At 39.1% G+C, this 16,101-nt stretch overlaps 1 protein-coding gene across 1 annotated transcript; it reads right to left on the reverse strand.

Moving 5' to 3' along the window:
• Positions 1–1,719: 1,719 nt before the first annotated feature.
• PRRG4 (proline rich and Gla domain 4) lies at positions 1,720–15,898 on the reverse strand. The gene is made up of 6 exons (XM_054024679.1): positions 15,742–15,898; positions 13,917–14,026; positions 8,867–9,030; positions 7,312–7,360; positions 6,358–6,493; positions 1,720–4,076 (listed from the first exon to the last, which is right to left on the reverse strand). The coding sequence occupies exons 2-6, from the start codon at positions 14,014–14,016 to the stop codon at positions 3,836–3,838; spliced, it is 690 nt and encodes a 229-aa protein (XP_053880654.1). The 5' UTR covers positions 14,017–14,026; positions 15,742–15,898; the 3' UTR covers positions 1,720–3,835.
• Positions 15,899–16,101: the final 203 nt, after the last annotated feature.

A 16,101-nucleotide genomic window follows, 5' to 3' on the forward strand; every position in this document is an offset into this window, starting at 1 on the left:
ATTTACGGGAGATAATGCCCACTTCTTAATTACAATGTCACCTGAAAGTGAGAACAGGCATTCGCATGGCACTTTTGTAGCTGGCGTTGCAAAGTATTTACATGCCAGATATGCTAAACATTCGTATGCCCCTTCATGCTCGTTTAAAAAAAATAATCCAATAATTAAATTTGTGACTGAACTCTTTGGGGGAGAATTGTAAGTCTCCTGTTCTGTTTACCCACATTCTGACATATTTGATGTTATAGCGGTCTCGGATGATGACCCAGCACATGTTCATTTTAAGAACACTTTCACAGCAGATTTGACAAAATGCAAAGAAGGTACCATGTGAGATTTGTAAAAATAGCTACAGCACTCAACCCAAGGTTTAAGAATCTAAGGTGCCATCCAAAATCTGAGAGGGACGAGGTGTGGAGCTTGCTTTCAAAAGTCTTAAAGCAAAACTCAGATGCGGAAACTATAGAACCCAAACCACCAGAAAAAGAATATCAAACTTCTGCTGGTGGCATCTGACTCAGATGATGAAAATGAACATGCGTCGGTCTGCTCTGCTTTGGATGGTTATCGAACAGAATCTGTGATCAGCATGAACGCATGTCCTCTGTAATGGTGGTTGAAGCATGAAGGGTCATATGAATCTTTAGGGCATCTGGCATGTAAATATCTTGCAATGCTGGCTACAACAGTGCCATGTGAATGCCAGTTCTCACTTTCAGGTGACATTGTAAACAAGAAGCGGGCAGCATTATCTCCTGCAAATTGTAACCAAACTTGTTTGTCTGAGCGATTGGCTGAAGTAGGACTCAGGGGACTTGTAGGCACTAAAGTTTTACATTGTTTTATTTTTGAACGCAGGTTTTTTTGGACATAATTCTACATTTGTAAGTTCATGATAGAGATTTCACTACAGTACTTGTATTAGATGAACTGAAAAATACTTTTTTTTACAGTGCAAATATTTAATCAAAAATAAATATAAAGTGAAGACTGTACGCTTTGTATTGTGTTGTAGTTTAAATCCGTATTTGAAAATGTAGTAAACATCCAAAAATATTTAAATAAATGGTATTCCATTATTGTTTAATGGTGCGATTAATTGTGCAAATAATCGCAATTATTTAATTGCATGATTAATTGCGATTAATTTTTTTTAATCGCTTGACAGCCCGACTTTTAACTAGATTGTTGGGGGGGTTTTAAGCCTGTTTTACAGTAATAGTTGAACAGGTGATTTAGAGAAGCAATTACATCTTCTCATCACTTCCCATTGTTGAAGTGACTTCATTAATAATCCCATCATATGAAGTTTGACAAAAGAGTGGTTCACCTTTTAGACTGTAGGGTGGTACTTTACAAAACTATAATCTCTGTTGCACCAATTCGTGCTCTGCGAATTCAGGATGAATTTATCATACCAAGAGTCATCTTCCTTGTATTAACTTTTCTTTTCCAAATCCGAGCTTATGCTCCATCCAGTTTTAGTATAATAATTGAAAAAGCATGGATTTACAGAAGGCACCTATACTGAAGCCAGGTGTACTGACTCTGGCAGAAACTGATGGACATCCATTAGTTGACGAAAGTAGGTAGACCAATACCCACAATATTTCAAAATTGTAATTTGCTTATGTCAACTATTTTTCTTCGTTGTCAGCAATCACCCACTGGTAATTACTTCCTCCTTTTATGAATTAAGAGTCAGATTCTACATTCAAGTGAATATTCTGGCCTTATTTCATATAGTGTTTTATTTATATTTTTAAAAAATATGATGCAATGTTTTTGGCTCATGTACAAGATACAACCATTCAGATCAATGTCCAAAACCCCCAAACCTCTCTAGACCTTCCCCTTCAAATCTCTCCCATCCAATTATGAAGGAGTAGAATTTGGGATCTGGGGTATACAGATGACAAGATAATGCAATGGTCAAGCACCTCTCACTAATGATTGGTTTCTACTCTCCTTGTGATTAAGCCATGGGACTGTTGGCTCAGCACTTCATATATCAGCTGATCAGTTGAGATGCAGTCTTTGAAGTAGATTGGACACAATCTTTAAGGCTTCAGCAGTTAAAAATGGCACTCTTCAACCAAGAATCTCAGAGCACTCAAAGTATGAATGGCAATTAATTAAACATCTCAGTACCCTGAGGTAGGTAGGTATACTTTTCAATCTGTAAAATGGGTAAGGCACAGGGGTTAAGTGACTTGCCATCGGCTATAAGCAAGTCTGACAGAGACAGAAGAGAAACTAATTTGACTCTCAATCCTGTCAATCAGTAACAAGAAAATAATTATCCATGCACTTAAGTCAATCTGAGTTACTTATAGGCAAGATTGGCCTTATGTAGTATTCTCAGTGCACCCTATATCTTCAAGTATTCCAGCAATTTCTCTTTAGATGAGAGATTTTTAGATTTAAGACAGTGATATGGAGTCATTACATAGTTTCTCACTGAACTTCTCTGTCAAAAAAATCGTTACAAGTAAACATTCAACTTTAAATGTAAACAGTGACTGAATGAACCATTTTAAATACAAGTTTACATTTAATTTGCTGCTATTGAACCATTGGCCAAGATTTTCAAAAGTGACTCAGCTTCTGAATGTCCAACTGGTGATACCTTAAAGGGTTCCAATTTTAAAGGGGTCTCCCATTGGAGCTCCAGAAATGAAGGTAACCAAGTCATTAGTCCCTTTTGAAAATCTTGTCCATTGTCTTCTGATTACTAGACATTCTACGGATGAGAGATTTCTAAAAACTCAGACATTCCAGCAGGGCAATGTAAGTGACCTGCATAAGCATGCAGAGGATCAACTTTTGGACTCATATTTTATCAGCCAGAAGTCTTGACTTTAAGCCTCCAAGACTAAGATAATCAATGGAAATTGTGTTCAAGGAGAAGTTGCAAGACAATGCTTTGAAAATTTACACGGTGTATATTAAGGTGGGGATGTGGAAGGAGAGAAATAATCCTACTAGTTACCAACTAGCCATTGGTATGGGTCGCTTGTTAATGGGATCTAGGGAAAGACACGTATCTGACTTGCCTAGCAATAACTACTGTTCTGCAACAGAGAGCAGTAAATAGGTGATGAAGTTGAGGAGAATACATGTAGTCATTATTTTAGATAACCCCCAACCACGATTTTCATAGAGAATATCCTCTGTCCTCTTAAGCATGGCTTCCTGCCATGTATTGTCTCATACTGTCCAGTTAATGTTTAAAATTAGACAAATTAATTCAGAAACCATAACGCTATACAAGCTTGACAGATTAACTAGCTTTCATCAATACAGCCCATTACTACTTCTAGAACCAGTAGAAAACCCACCTATCATCCAAATGAGGTATCTATTTTGTTAGTTATTCAATGCTTAATATATTCACAGTGGTTTAAAGTTTTAATTTAAAAAATGGTTAGTGTTAAGTCCAATTTTAATATTAAAAATCTTTTTCCTTCTGAATAAACAGTAAATAAAACTTGTAAGGGAATATCAGTAGTTTGATACGTTGGAAAGGATTCCAACACAAGTAGTTACAAATCAGCTTTTTCCTATCTCAAAATGCATGGGAGCTCAAAGATTAGTACCTTTATGCACGGTTCAGTTCTAGCACCAAAAACTTGTATAAACAAGTTTCATGCTGGAAAAATACATCAAACTTTTTCAAAACAATAACTTCATTTCCATTATGAAATAATTCACTTGCTCCTAGCTGTGCAGAAGAGCTGTAAGTCTTTCACATTTGTGAAAAATGTCTTGCAAGGTACTGCCCCTTTTCAAATGTACATCTTCCAATGAAGATTAATTCCTCACTCCTCCAGAGTCAAGTTTGGGATTGTGGGGCAGGAAGTGACATAGACTTTTTAAACATCTTAAACTCTTTTGCAGGCCCCGGATATGGTGGTGGTGGGACGTCGTATTTTCCACCTAATGTCACAGCTTCTTCATAAGTTGGCAGTCCTGACTCATCATCTGTTCTTAGAGGGAGTGGATTTAAAGAAACCTCTTCATGTCTTCTGAAGATGATAGATGAATGTCTTCTACTTCTTACACTGTCTGAGTACCTAAACAGAGTTAAAAGTATTATGAATGACATTTTCATTTTTATATATGAAGGAGAGGATTACATAGCCTTTTGCCAAAGCAAGTACATTTTTAATAATCTTAAACAGCATGGGCCAAATGGGTATTCCCAGAACCTAGGCTGAGGAACACAGTTAAGTGCTGCATAAATTCACAGAGACAAGGATGGGGCAGAATCCTCCTCTAGGACCTACTATGACAGTTACTTCACGGCAATGGCTGGAGTAGCTTCTGTAACTCTGTTGCCCATTCATACTTGTGAGGTTGAGAGGAGTAGAGAGAGGAGGAGGGCTAGAGAATCCATGTAGCAGTGGATCCTCCAGATTACTTCAGCTCCCTATCCCAGCAGAACTATGCAAAGGTCCACCCCTCCTTTGAGTTGCAGAATTGTGCCTCCTTCACTAGAAGAGGGGCTTCTATGCTTATGGAAGTCAGACAGGATTTGCTTTTAACAGGTAGAGAAGAGGCCCTTAAAGGATTCCAACACAAGTAGTTACAAATCAGCTTTTTCCTATTTCAATAGATATTTAAGTTGCAATGATATTTACTGTTGTAAATAGTGTAACTCAATTTACTGTTATTTTTATGTACACTCTTCCTTTTATTTAATATATAATCAAAATTCAGTGCAGTTTTCTGCACTGAAGATCACTGGGATATTTCCGTGTATGCCACAGTGTGCATTTAAAAAAAAAAAAAAAAAAAAAGTGCTGTTTACACGAACTGACAAGCGCTCTTCTTTAAGATCATTAAGTGCTGATTACTTATATAGTTGATCTCAACTTTAGTGTTTCAAGTACTAGTACACAGTCTAGTTTTTAAATCATATTCCATAATCATATGTAAAATAAATATCGTAAGTAATAATAGAATATTAATAAAATAGCATATTTGTTTCTTAAATACTCAATGTTCTGTGGAGTTTATGGGTGCTTCAAATGATAGTGGTAAAGCTTTTAGTCATAAGGGGAGTCTTAGTGTGGGTAGTATCACAGATTATACTTTGATGGTGTACATAACCCTGGGGGAAAAAAAATCAGACTTTATGGTTTCATCCTTTCTTCAACCTGTATAGAATCAAGAACACATGCTTATACTGCAAATGAATACGCATTTGGTTCATGGTGAAGTCTTGTACCTACAACAACCCTGGAGGAGCAGATATCCAATAGCACTATACTTGATAATTTTAGGTTTAAAGGTGTATTTTCAATTAAAAATGCATTCAGTTTACTTCTTTGTAAATAATTGTGTGTATTTTAAAAAAAATGATGCAGTTGAAAGGAAAGTAACCAAAACTGCCATAGATTTTAAAAACAGAAAGAAAATTGGAGAGGAGATTTATACTAACAAGCTGGCCAAACAAGTTTTTGAAGTCTGAAAGCTCTATTACATATCATTTAGTCCACAATGAGATTGTGTAAACTAAAATCTGATTTACCTTTTTTCCCTCCTTTAGCTATTCACAGAGTCCACTTAACTTTTTTAATACAGTTGCCTAACACAAGTATTTCAATTCAGTGATGGACAAATGGCATACTTAGTGCCATCTGTAAGCCTTTCACATTGTTTACTGGTGTGAATTTATGCTTGCAAGCATATATTTATTGCTATGTATCTCCTGCTTTACAGCATATTATATTTATCACAGCACAAAATATTCTCATGAATCTCAGATAAACATACTAGTTACTAACTGTGCCAATTAAGGAGATTCCACTGTATTACAATAGTAGTTTCCATTGTGAAGCTCACAGAAAGGCTGTCTTGAGGAATCTATAGATCTTCAGCAAGCTAATTCTTTGGAAAAAGTCAAGTCCACTCATACTTCCTCTAGCACAATTCAATTTCTCCAGCAGTTACAAATTCTAATATCTAAAACTATTCTTAAAACCAGTTCACACTCCTCCATTGCAGGTTTCAAAAACCAGATCTGGCTCAGGGCTCCCTCATGCTGAAACCATTTTTCTTGGTAAAGATTTTGGGGCCCAGCAAAGTATTGTTTAACAGGATCTGTGACCCATACAAAAGTCATTTGTTTTATATATTTTCTTGTGATTTATAGTTACAATCTTGTAGAACCTTAACTCTAAGAATGATATTTTCAACAGCATTTAGTAGTGACCTAACTCGGTCTCCACTGAAGTCAATAGTAAAATTTCCATTCACTTCACTGAGAGCAGCATGATTTTGAAAATTCCACCTATATTACTAAAGTTTTTTCTATGAAAGTAAAGTGAAATATTATTCTCAATTCCTTACCCAGGTGGTTGTCTTGCTTTGCATCTGTTTTTCCAGAAATAATAAATAAGTAATCCAGTTAAAACCAACAGAACTCCAGTAGCAACTAGGCCAGTCAGAAGTCCTGTAACATCAATTTTTTGTGTAGCTTCACCACCTGAACAGAAATCAGTAATTATTTCCAGTTGACTAACACTATAGCATTATTAACAATGCTTCGTCAGTGGTGGCCTTCTCTCTTTTTGAAGATTTGAGAGAGATGTTATAGTAAGATTAACAGTAGTAGTTCCTTTCTATTAGTCTTCTCACATGACAAGCCATCACATCAATCCAGCGCTTTAATGCCCACCCCAAGACATTAATGCCCACCCCAACCAAAAGCAAAAGTTAACAAATATTCCTCTCCTAGATCATTTATATATGCATGTTTTTGAGATTCTCCACCAATCCATCCCCACCAATTGTTATTTCACACACTTATTGCATCTTTCATCAGATTAAGTCCTTCAGAGCAGATCCTGACTTTCACTCTATCTGTATAGCACCTACCACAGTGAGGTCCTGATCCTAACTGGGGCCTCTATAAACTATTGCAGTACAAAATAAAAACAGACGTAGGAAGCAGCAGAATTATAGTTGCAAAGTTTCTATATTGTCTAATACATACAAGGAAATGGATAGCAGAATGCATATTTCAATATGCAATAGTAAAGGGCCAAAGTCTTCCAACTCCCCGAACGTCACAAATATATTATATAATATCTAATATACATTTCAGTATATAAAAAGAAAATGCACAAAAATATAAAAAGACAGTAATCAAGGGTTATAACTGTGCCAGCTGAATACTTAGTTATGACCAGATGACAACATAAATTGCAACATATTGGGGAGGGGGGTTCTAGAATGTGTGTGAGGGGAGCAATATTTGCAATGTAATGGAGAGAAACGAGATAAGCTCTGATCTTGACTTACCGAATTTTGTGCTGGGTCCCTTAATGGAATACTCTTTCCAAAAAGTCATCTATGAAAATAAAAATGTTTTTTTAAATAGTTCAAGCCTATATGTGATGTATAACTTAAACAAGAGATTGTGGACAGAATTCAGACATGGCATAAATGGGCACAACTCCCACTGAAGTCAAAAGTTGCACCTGCTTACCCCAGGGCTGAAATTCCACTTGTATATTCAGGTATAACATCATAAAAAACTGCCATACTAGAACAAACCAATGGTCCACTTAAACCGATAGAAAGAAATGCCAGCTGTTTAAAAGAAAAGGAAAGAGACAAACCAAGAACACCTCTAAATTGCAATACTGTATCATGTAGAGAAATTTCTTCTTGATACCACTTAGTAATTAGCTTAGACTGACAATGGAGATTGGTGATGCTTATAATTTATCCTAGTTAGTGTAAATTCCAATGCTACTAATGCAAGTGTCTGATCTTACAAAGTTACTTGCCTCAATAATATCCTTGAACAGTGAGTTCCATAGGTTAATAATACGATGCATATAAGAGAATATTTTATGACTAAAGACAGTAATGCACTGTATAAAATTTAATCCTATAGTTAAGACTGAAACTAAGCCACAACCCACATTGGAAAAGGTGTGGGGTTGGGGGCAGGGCAGGAGGAAGAAGCCACTGTGCAGCAGAAGCCTCCAGGGAAAATATGATGTAGTCATGTAAAATTCCTCCTGGGAGACTCCTAGGGAATGCAAACTCCAGTGGCAGCTCCATCCTCCTGGGAGAGGGTGCACTGCTTGCTCCGTCTGCAACTGAGTGCAGAGGATGGCAGGGGCCCTGGAGAGATTTGCACTACAGGCAGCACTAGCTGTTTGGAGGATTGCAAGTACTGCTCTCATCTGCGTCTTGCTCCTTCCTGTGGAGTGGGGGGGAGGGGTGAAAGGCTTGCACCCCTTTTCCTGCTCCTGCCAAAGTTTTTTTTCACTATACAGTAGCATCTTCAAAGTTGCTCCTTATCCATGGAACACTCACACTTAACTGATCCACAAGGTCACCACTGCCCTCTTCTCAAGATTCCCCTTTGCTGTAACTTGTATATAAAACCAGCCAATTAATGAGTGAGGGGAGATAGAAATAGTTGGCACTTTATATATACATTTTTTAAAAGTATAAAATACACAAAATTATTTGTGTGATTTTATCCTCTTCCCAGGTCACTTTTCCCCCCAAAAAAGTTCCCAGTTCTGAAGATACTTATGTATGTGCCTAGCTTTACTTTTGTGTGTAGTCCTACTGAAGTCCCACTTAGTTTGTAAGTACTCGCAGAATCATAGCCTTTGCCTGCAAGCTTTTTGGGGCACGTACCGTGAATTCGTGTGTGTTCACTGCATTCCTAACACAATTGGCCCCATCTGATTGGGGCTTCTGGTTCTACTGTAATATAAATAATAATGGCAGAACTCCTATTTTAAATAATCTCTTCTGAAGGGCAACAGTAGTTTATAATAACCATCTACTGATGGCCACCCAGTATTTTAAACTAAATCAAAGCAATTACCGTTTTATCAGGGTCTTCAAAAATTTCTCTTGCCTCTTCATAATTGCACTGCTCCTCATAGCATTCTCTTTCTAGATTACCAGGGGTAAATACTTCAAAATCAAATCTGTTATACAGAAGATGTCGTCCAATGAACAAATTGGCTTCTTTTTCCGATGTAAACACTAACAAAAAATAAATTATTTTAAAACAGTTAAATTAGGGTGATAGTTCTGGTATTCTTACAAAAAACTCTGGAGCTCTTTAAAATCCCAAAATAAAAACATCTCTCTGTTTTTTTCCCGTTTTACCGGATATAAAAGGAGACTTCAAGGCCTTTTCTTTGCTGCCAACACAACAGTTCTCTTTCTGCCTGTTCCACATTCAAATTTAAATATTTTCTGTCCCTTGTAAATAGTTTCAGATTTTCTCATAGCAACTTTTTAGAATTTGGTCCTCATGCCAGCTGTCTGAAATGCAAGTGACCACAGCTGTGGTATTGACCCTGCTGGAGTGTGGGAGTGCCTGGGAATCCTAAGGTTCCTTGTAATATTCAATTACTTTAAGATGGACTTCTAAGCAGACCCAGACTGAGCAAGATCCAGTATGCACATCTTGAAAAAGCCTAAGGGTTACCTCCTTTGATATGTTCCAGTAAGAATCCTAGGCATACATTCCTTTTCACACATTCTGGTATCTGAATTCTAATCTTTGTTTTAGAAATTGAGTTTCCATCAGCACAGTGGACAAATTCCATTAATTTCTTCTTAATATCACACTATTTAGGAACAGCATTTAAGGGTAGATTGAAGTTTTAAACAAAAAGGGCAATACATTATTTTTATACCTTTTAAATAAATGTTGCTCTATGGTCATTAGGTTCATGATGGGGTTCTTGCTGACATCATCTTTGATTAGGCAGAGTTTTTAACAACTCATCTTTTCTTTATTTTTGCCATTTTTAGAAGCTGGTTAGGAGCCTCAGAAAATAAACTCACTCCCCTAGTTCTAATTCCAGAAGAGTTAGTGAAGTTATAGCAGACTTAAAGATACTGGAATGCATTTTCTCATCAGGTTTCTTCTGGGCTCAAGTTTTAGCCTGTCTTTGCTATAACTTGTAATAGAGAACTCATCTTTGAACAACAGAAATCTTCTGGCCTGCTTTTCTGTGCAACTGAAATATTTTAAATTAAACTTCTAGTATAAGTAAGTAGATGGTTTTGCTAAGTGAAATGACTAGAGGGTTAATTAAAAAGAACTCTCCAGTGTGCAAGGGTGTTAATGAAAGCAGGAAGAGCATTCTTACAAACTAAGTCCACTTGCTCACAAAGAGAGAGAGACAAGATTCAGGATAAAGTTATTCAGTCACAAAGTAGATACATACTTGTTAGATAATTCATTTGCATAGATCAGTGGTGGGCAACCTGTGGCCCACGGGCCACACGCGGTCCATCAGGGTAATCCGCTGGCAGGCCGCCAGTCAGTTTGTTTTAATTTGCACGGCCGCCCGCAGCTCCCAGAGGTCGCGGTTTGCTGTTCCCGGCCAATGGGAACTGTGGGAAGTTGTGCGGGCCACAGGGACATCCTGGCCATCACTTCCCACAGCTCCCATTGGCTGGGAATGGCGAACCGCGGCCACTGGGAGCTCCCGGTGGCCATGCAAATGTAAACAAATTGTCTGGCAGCCCACCAGCAGATTACTCTGACAGGCTGCAGGTTGCCCACCACTGGTATAGATTATCCCATCACTCAGGAATTTTTCCCTTAATAGTTACTGTTGGGCATTGCAATGGTATCTCAAAGTATTTTGCTCAGTAACAATTCCAAAAGACTTACAGTATCACTCATATTAATTGCTGCTGCCTTTAATGCTATGCCTGAACAATTTGGGGAATCACTTATCTTAAAATGAATTTTCTTGTCATTATTTTATCAAGTTAGAAGGAGTTACAGCATTTAAGATTATCACATTTTTACAGCATGGAGAAAGGGACTAGCCTTAAGAAGAATATGGGGGGCAAGCGGGGGGGGGGGGGGGGAGATCCCCAAAGTACATTTGGGCAGTGCTGAAATAGAGTTTTCCCTAGGAGTTCACCTTTGTGCAACCTGTATCAATAGAAGTTCTCTGAAACTGATTTATACTAATCAAACTGAAAAGAAAAGCTTTGCCTATTTCGTTCAGCAGTGTTTCATTCACTTATCAGATATAACTGAAAAAAAATTGTGTTTCAGAATAGAAGTGTTTTAACTGAAATCAAAACCTGATCCTTCAACTTGTAGATTTTTGAACAACTTGATGGCTACATGTGAATCCAGGAGAATGGGGAAAACAGTGTCAAATCAGGTTCCATCCTGTTAACACTAGTTAGCAACCTAAGAAACTTGCACATATTTGCATTAACTTAAATGCCTTAAACATATGTGTAATGAACAGAGTTATGGTTGTTTTGTGGGAATTTCCTGACTTTTCTGTGTCTCACATCTGAAACAGAACATTAAATTAACAACTTGTAATTTTAATTTAAAATTGTGGCAGTTAGGCATGCAGAGGACTTGCAGAATTAGAATCATAGAACTGGAAGGGCCCTCGAGAGGTCATCTAGTCCAGTCCCCTGTACTCGTGGCAGGACTAATTATCTAGATCATTCCTGACAGGTGTTTGTCTAACCTGCTCTTAAAAATCTCCAATGATGGAGATTCCACAACCTGCCTAGGCAATTTATTCCAGTGCTTAACCATCCTGACAGGAAGTTTTTCTTAAGGTCCAACCTAAACCTTCTATGCTGCAATTTAAAATCCATGCTTCTTGTCCTATCCTCAGAGATTAAGAAGAATTACTCTCCCTCCTCCTTTTATGTACTTGAAAACTGTTATGTCCCATTTTTTCAATCTTCCCTCATAGGTCATATTTTCTAGACCTTTACTCATTTTTGTTGCTCTTCTCTGGACTCTCTCCAATTTGTTCACATCCTTCCTGAAATGTGGTGCCCAGAACTGGACACAATACTCCAGTCGAGGCCTAATCAGAGTAGAGTATAGAGGAAGAATTACTTCTTGCGTCTTGCTTACAACCCTCCTGCTAATGCATTCCAGAATGATGTATGCTTTCTTTGCAACAGCGTTACACTGTTGACTCATATTTAGCTTGTGGTCCACTATGACTCCCAGGTCCCTTTCTCCTTCTTAGGCAGTCATTTCCCATTTTGTATGTGTGCAACTGATTGTTCCTTCCTAAATGGAGTACTTTGCATTTGTCCTTATTGAATTTCATCCTGTTTACTTCAGACCATTTCTCCAGTTTGTCCAGATCATTTTAAATTATAATCCTATCCTCCAAAGCATTTGCAAACCCTTCCGGCTTGGTAGTGTCCGCAAACTTTATAAATGTATTCTGTATGCCATTGATGAAGATATAGTATAGAACCGGACCCAGAACTGTGCTGTTCTCCCTCCTACCGTTCCTTAGAATCATGAATTCTATCATTTCATGATCACTTTCACCCAAGCTGCCTTCCACTTTCAAATTCTCAGCCAGTTCCTCCCTATTTGTCAAAATCAAATCTAGAACAGCCTCTCCCCAGTAGCTTTCTCCACCTTCTGAAATAAAAAATTGTCTCCAATACATTCCAAGAACTTATTGGATAATCGGTGCCCTGCTGTGTTATTTTCCCAACAGATGACTGGGTAGTTGAAGTCCCCCATCACCACCAAGTCCTGTGCTTTGGATGACTTTGTTTGCTGTTTAAAAAAAGCCTCATCCACCTCTTCTTCCGGGTTAGGTGGTCTGTAGTAGATCCCTACCATGACATGCCTTTAAATATAGTCCTTCCTGGCAGGATGGGGTGCACTGATCAGGAGTGCTGGGACAGACCTTGGTCTGTACACTCACATGCACTCTTGTTATTTGTAAATACTGGATTCTTCATATCATAATGGACTATACGCAAATACTTTGAAGAAATGAACCAAATGAGAGATCAGTTTAGTACTTCCATGTGTTGTATTCAATACTGGCTGCTAGGAACATAATTGCCAAACTGGACAGACCACTGATCCATCACTGTCTTGCATCCCACTCACTAGGCAGATGTGGGATAATCAGTTCCCATGAAGGTCTCATCCAACTCTTTAGAGTTAGAGATTATCTTAATCCTTGAAGCATGGGGTTTAGATCCCTCCCAAAACGTGCTAGTATCAACTATAACAACTCTAGATCTTCCTTGCTGTCCCTATAAAAATGTCCAACCCCTCTGAGTCTGGCTAAATTCTTGGTTTCAATGTCATCCTGTGGCAATGAGTTCCACAGTCTAATTACACAGTGAGTGCAAAAGTGTTTCCCTTAATCAAACAAACTTTCTGTTATGTCAGAAGACAATATGGTGATTCAAACAGTTTCCGATCAACTATTTTTTTAAATGAAAACTTTGATCTTTTCTGAATGCCAAGAATGGAAAAAAAAAACCCCTTCCAAATATGAACCAATGCAGTACAGTCTTAATAGAGACTGAACTATTGTTTCAGACTCATTACTAAGAAAATCTGACAACAACGGTAACTGTCATTGACAGGCGTCCAGAGGCCTAAGAGGAGCCTGTATTGTCCTGTTTATCTCACTCGTGTTTGTCAGCGGGATTTCAGAAAAATCTGTTTGACTGATGATCATTTTAGCAAAAACATCCAACTACACCTCTACTTCGATATAACACTGTCCTCGGGAGCCAAAAAATCTTACCGCGTTATAGGTGAAGCTGTGTTATATCGAACTTGCTTTGATCCACCGGAGTGTGCAGCCCCGCCCCTCCCCCTCCGGAGCACTGCTTTACCGTGTTATATCCGAATTCATGTTATATCGGGTCGCGTTATATCGGGGTAGAGATGTATTCTAAAATTGTGGGAGAAGCAGGAATATGATTTTTAAACCAATCTAAATCCTGTTGCTTCTAATGTAAGTTAACAATCACACAACAATTACACAATTTTAGTTTTTAAACAAAAGATTGTTTCCACAAGAGAACACCGTAAGATGCAGTTTCACTCCAGAAAGTATAGCTTCATTTTAGAAGAATGTTACCTTCTTTCCCTGTATGCTTTGAATCCTTTAATCTTCTTGTGCAATGAGGAAATGCAAACATTATTGGCAGCTGACACAGCAGTACCAAAACCACAGACATAGTCTAGTATCTGTCAAAATAAAGTATTAGTTAAAAACTCCCAGATGTTATTTGTGTATCTTAAATGAATCCTCGTATGCAGTTGTCAGACACAAGTCCCCACAAGCAACTTGGATTATTTTTTCCCTATAGGCAGTAAACCTACCCAAACCGGTCCCACATATATTTAATAACAATTGCATAATGTCCTCCATATTGGTAGTCATCACCATTTGAATTAACAAAGCCCAGTATTCTACCACTTGAGCTAGAGAAGTAACGCCATTAGCTGACAGAAGTACTCTAAGCCCTTACTAAAGGTTGATACTACATATTTTGCAATTGTGACAATCACACTTGGAAGATTTTAATAATGATGAGCATGAAGCCAAACAAACTAAAGTGCAAGTGTGACTGATTTTTATCTATAGTTCAATACAGAACAGGAGTACTTGTGGCACCTTAGAGACTAACAAATTTATTAGAGCATAAGCTTTCGTGGACTACAGCCCACTTCTTCGGATGCAGTGGCTGTAGTCCACGAAAGCTTATGCTCGAATAAATTTGTTAGTCTCTAAGGTGCCACAAGTACTCCTGTTCTTTTTGCGGATACAGACTAACACGGCTGCTACTCTGAAACCTGTCATAGATAAAAGAATCACTTTGTCCACTGCTGAAGTACAGCCACCACTAGGGCAGCAGCTATTTAGCAGAACACAGCAAGCTTCTTGACAGTTTAAGGCAGAGTTTGTAATAACTTGTAACTTCAGTAGGATAGGGTAAGTGATTCTAGCATATAAAACAGTTTTGATTCTCTGTTTAAACCCTTTCAAGATGCACCTACAAAACACTTTTCTAATTACATGACAGTCCAAGATGTCAGGATGACTTTAAGATGTCTAATAATCAAAATTAATTAAAAAATAATTTTCCTTCCAGTGGAGCCTGCTGGAAAACATTGTTTCCTTTTTTAAGGCAGGAATAGGGAGCCAGTTGCCTTCTCCATTGCCTAATCCCATTCTAGTTTGTTGATAGCAGGCAAAGTCCTACATAAGGTAGGTCTGCAGAATTTGAGCAACAACTATTTGTCCCTTCGAAACAAGCATCTTAAGAAGTGGGTTTTTTACCCATGAAAGCTTATGCCCAAATAAATCTGTTAGTCTTTAAGGTGCCACTGGACTCCTTGTTCTTTTTATGGATTTAGACTAACACAGCTACCCCCGATACTTGAGCGTCCTCTTTATTCTCCATCTGTGATTGCCTCTGATTCAGGCTCTGGTGCAGGGATCTTGCCTGAAGCTCCCTTCCCTGCCAGGCCTTGTCTTCATTCATTCATTTTTTATTGTGTTAGAACATGACTAACTATGAGTGTGAAATTAGTTAACACATTCTTGACCATAACCTAGCCCAGAAAAGGCGTTCAGCACGGTGTCATCGGATTCTGCTCACCACAGTCACGGGGAGTCGGGGTTATCTGCAAATGGGAACAGAGTCACTTTATCCCAGCAGCTTTGGGACCCGAGGGTTGGCCCAGGCTGGGTGGGATCCGGGGTGGCCCTTGGTTTGATTTCGGGAATTATTGTTTTTTGTGTCCCGTCCTGAAGGGCCCGACAGGACAGGGGAAGGTTTAAATAACAAGCCGTGACCCTCCCAGCAGGGGAAAATGTAGCTGGGCTGAGTCCCTCGCCCGGGCCGCTCCCCCGTCTCTCTCCCTCCTCCGCAGCCCGAAGGCAGGCACCCACCTACCTGCTCCGTTCGAGCTGTAGCGCCCAGACTCCGGGCTGAGGGGTACGGGACCAACACCACCCGCGCTCTCTCCCTCCAACGCGGCGGCTCCAGCTTCCTCTTCTCCGCGGCGCTTCCTGGAGAGGGGGCGGGCAGGATCACATGGCCCAGCCGCTGTTTCATCTGGAGCCGCCCCAGGTCTGCCCGAAGCACCCAGCCCCCGCAAGCTGAGCCCCGCTCTAGGTCCCTGCCCCCCACCCGGCACAAGGAGACGAGCCTCAGCATAGGCCCTGGCTTCCCCCTTATGAGCTGAGCCCTCGACACCCGGCATAACAGCTTAGCTTCCATATATGCGCCTGGCGGAGCCCGCTCAGCCCCATC

This window comes from Malaclemys terrapin, chromosome 4 (assembly GCF_027887155.1).
Source record: "Malaclemys terrapin pileata isolate rMalTer1 chromosome 4, rMalTer1.hap1, whole genome shotgun sequence".
Lineage (NCBI taxonomy): Eukaryota > Metazoa > Chordata > Testudines > Emydidae > Malaclemys > Malaclemys terrapin.

Excerpts from the sequence above, each read along its gene's own strand:
- PRRG4 (XM_054024679.1), bottom strand. The coding sequence starts at position 14,016 with ATGTCTGTGGTTTTGGTACTGCTGTGTCAGCTGCCAATAATGTTTGCA. Across the intron at positions 7,361-8,866 it reads TTGAAGACCCTGATAAAACG|ATGACTTTTTGGAAAGAGTA; the intron begins GTAATTGCTTTG and ends TTATTTTCATAG. Across the intron at positions 4,077-6,357 it reads AAAGCAAGACAACCACCTGG|GTACTCAGACAGTGTAAGAA; the intron begins GTAAGGAATTGA and ends AACTCTGTTTAG.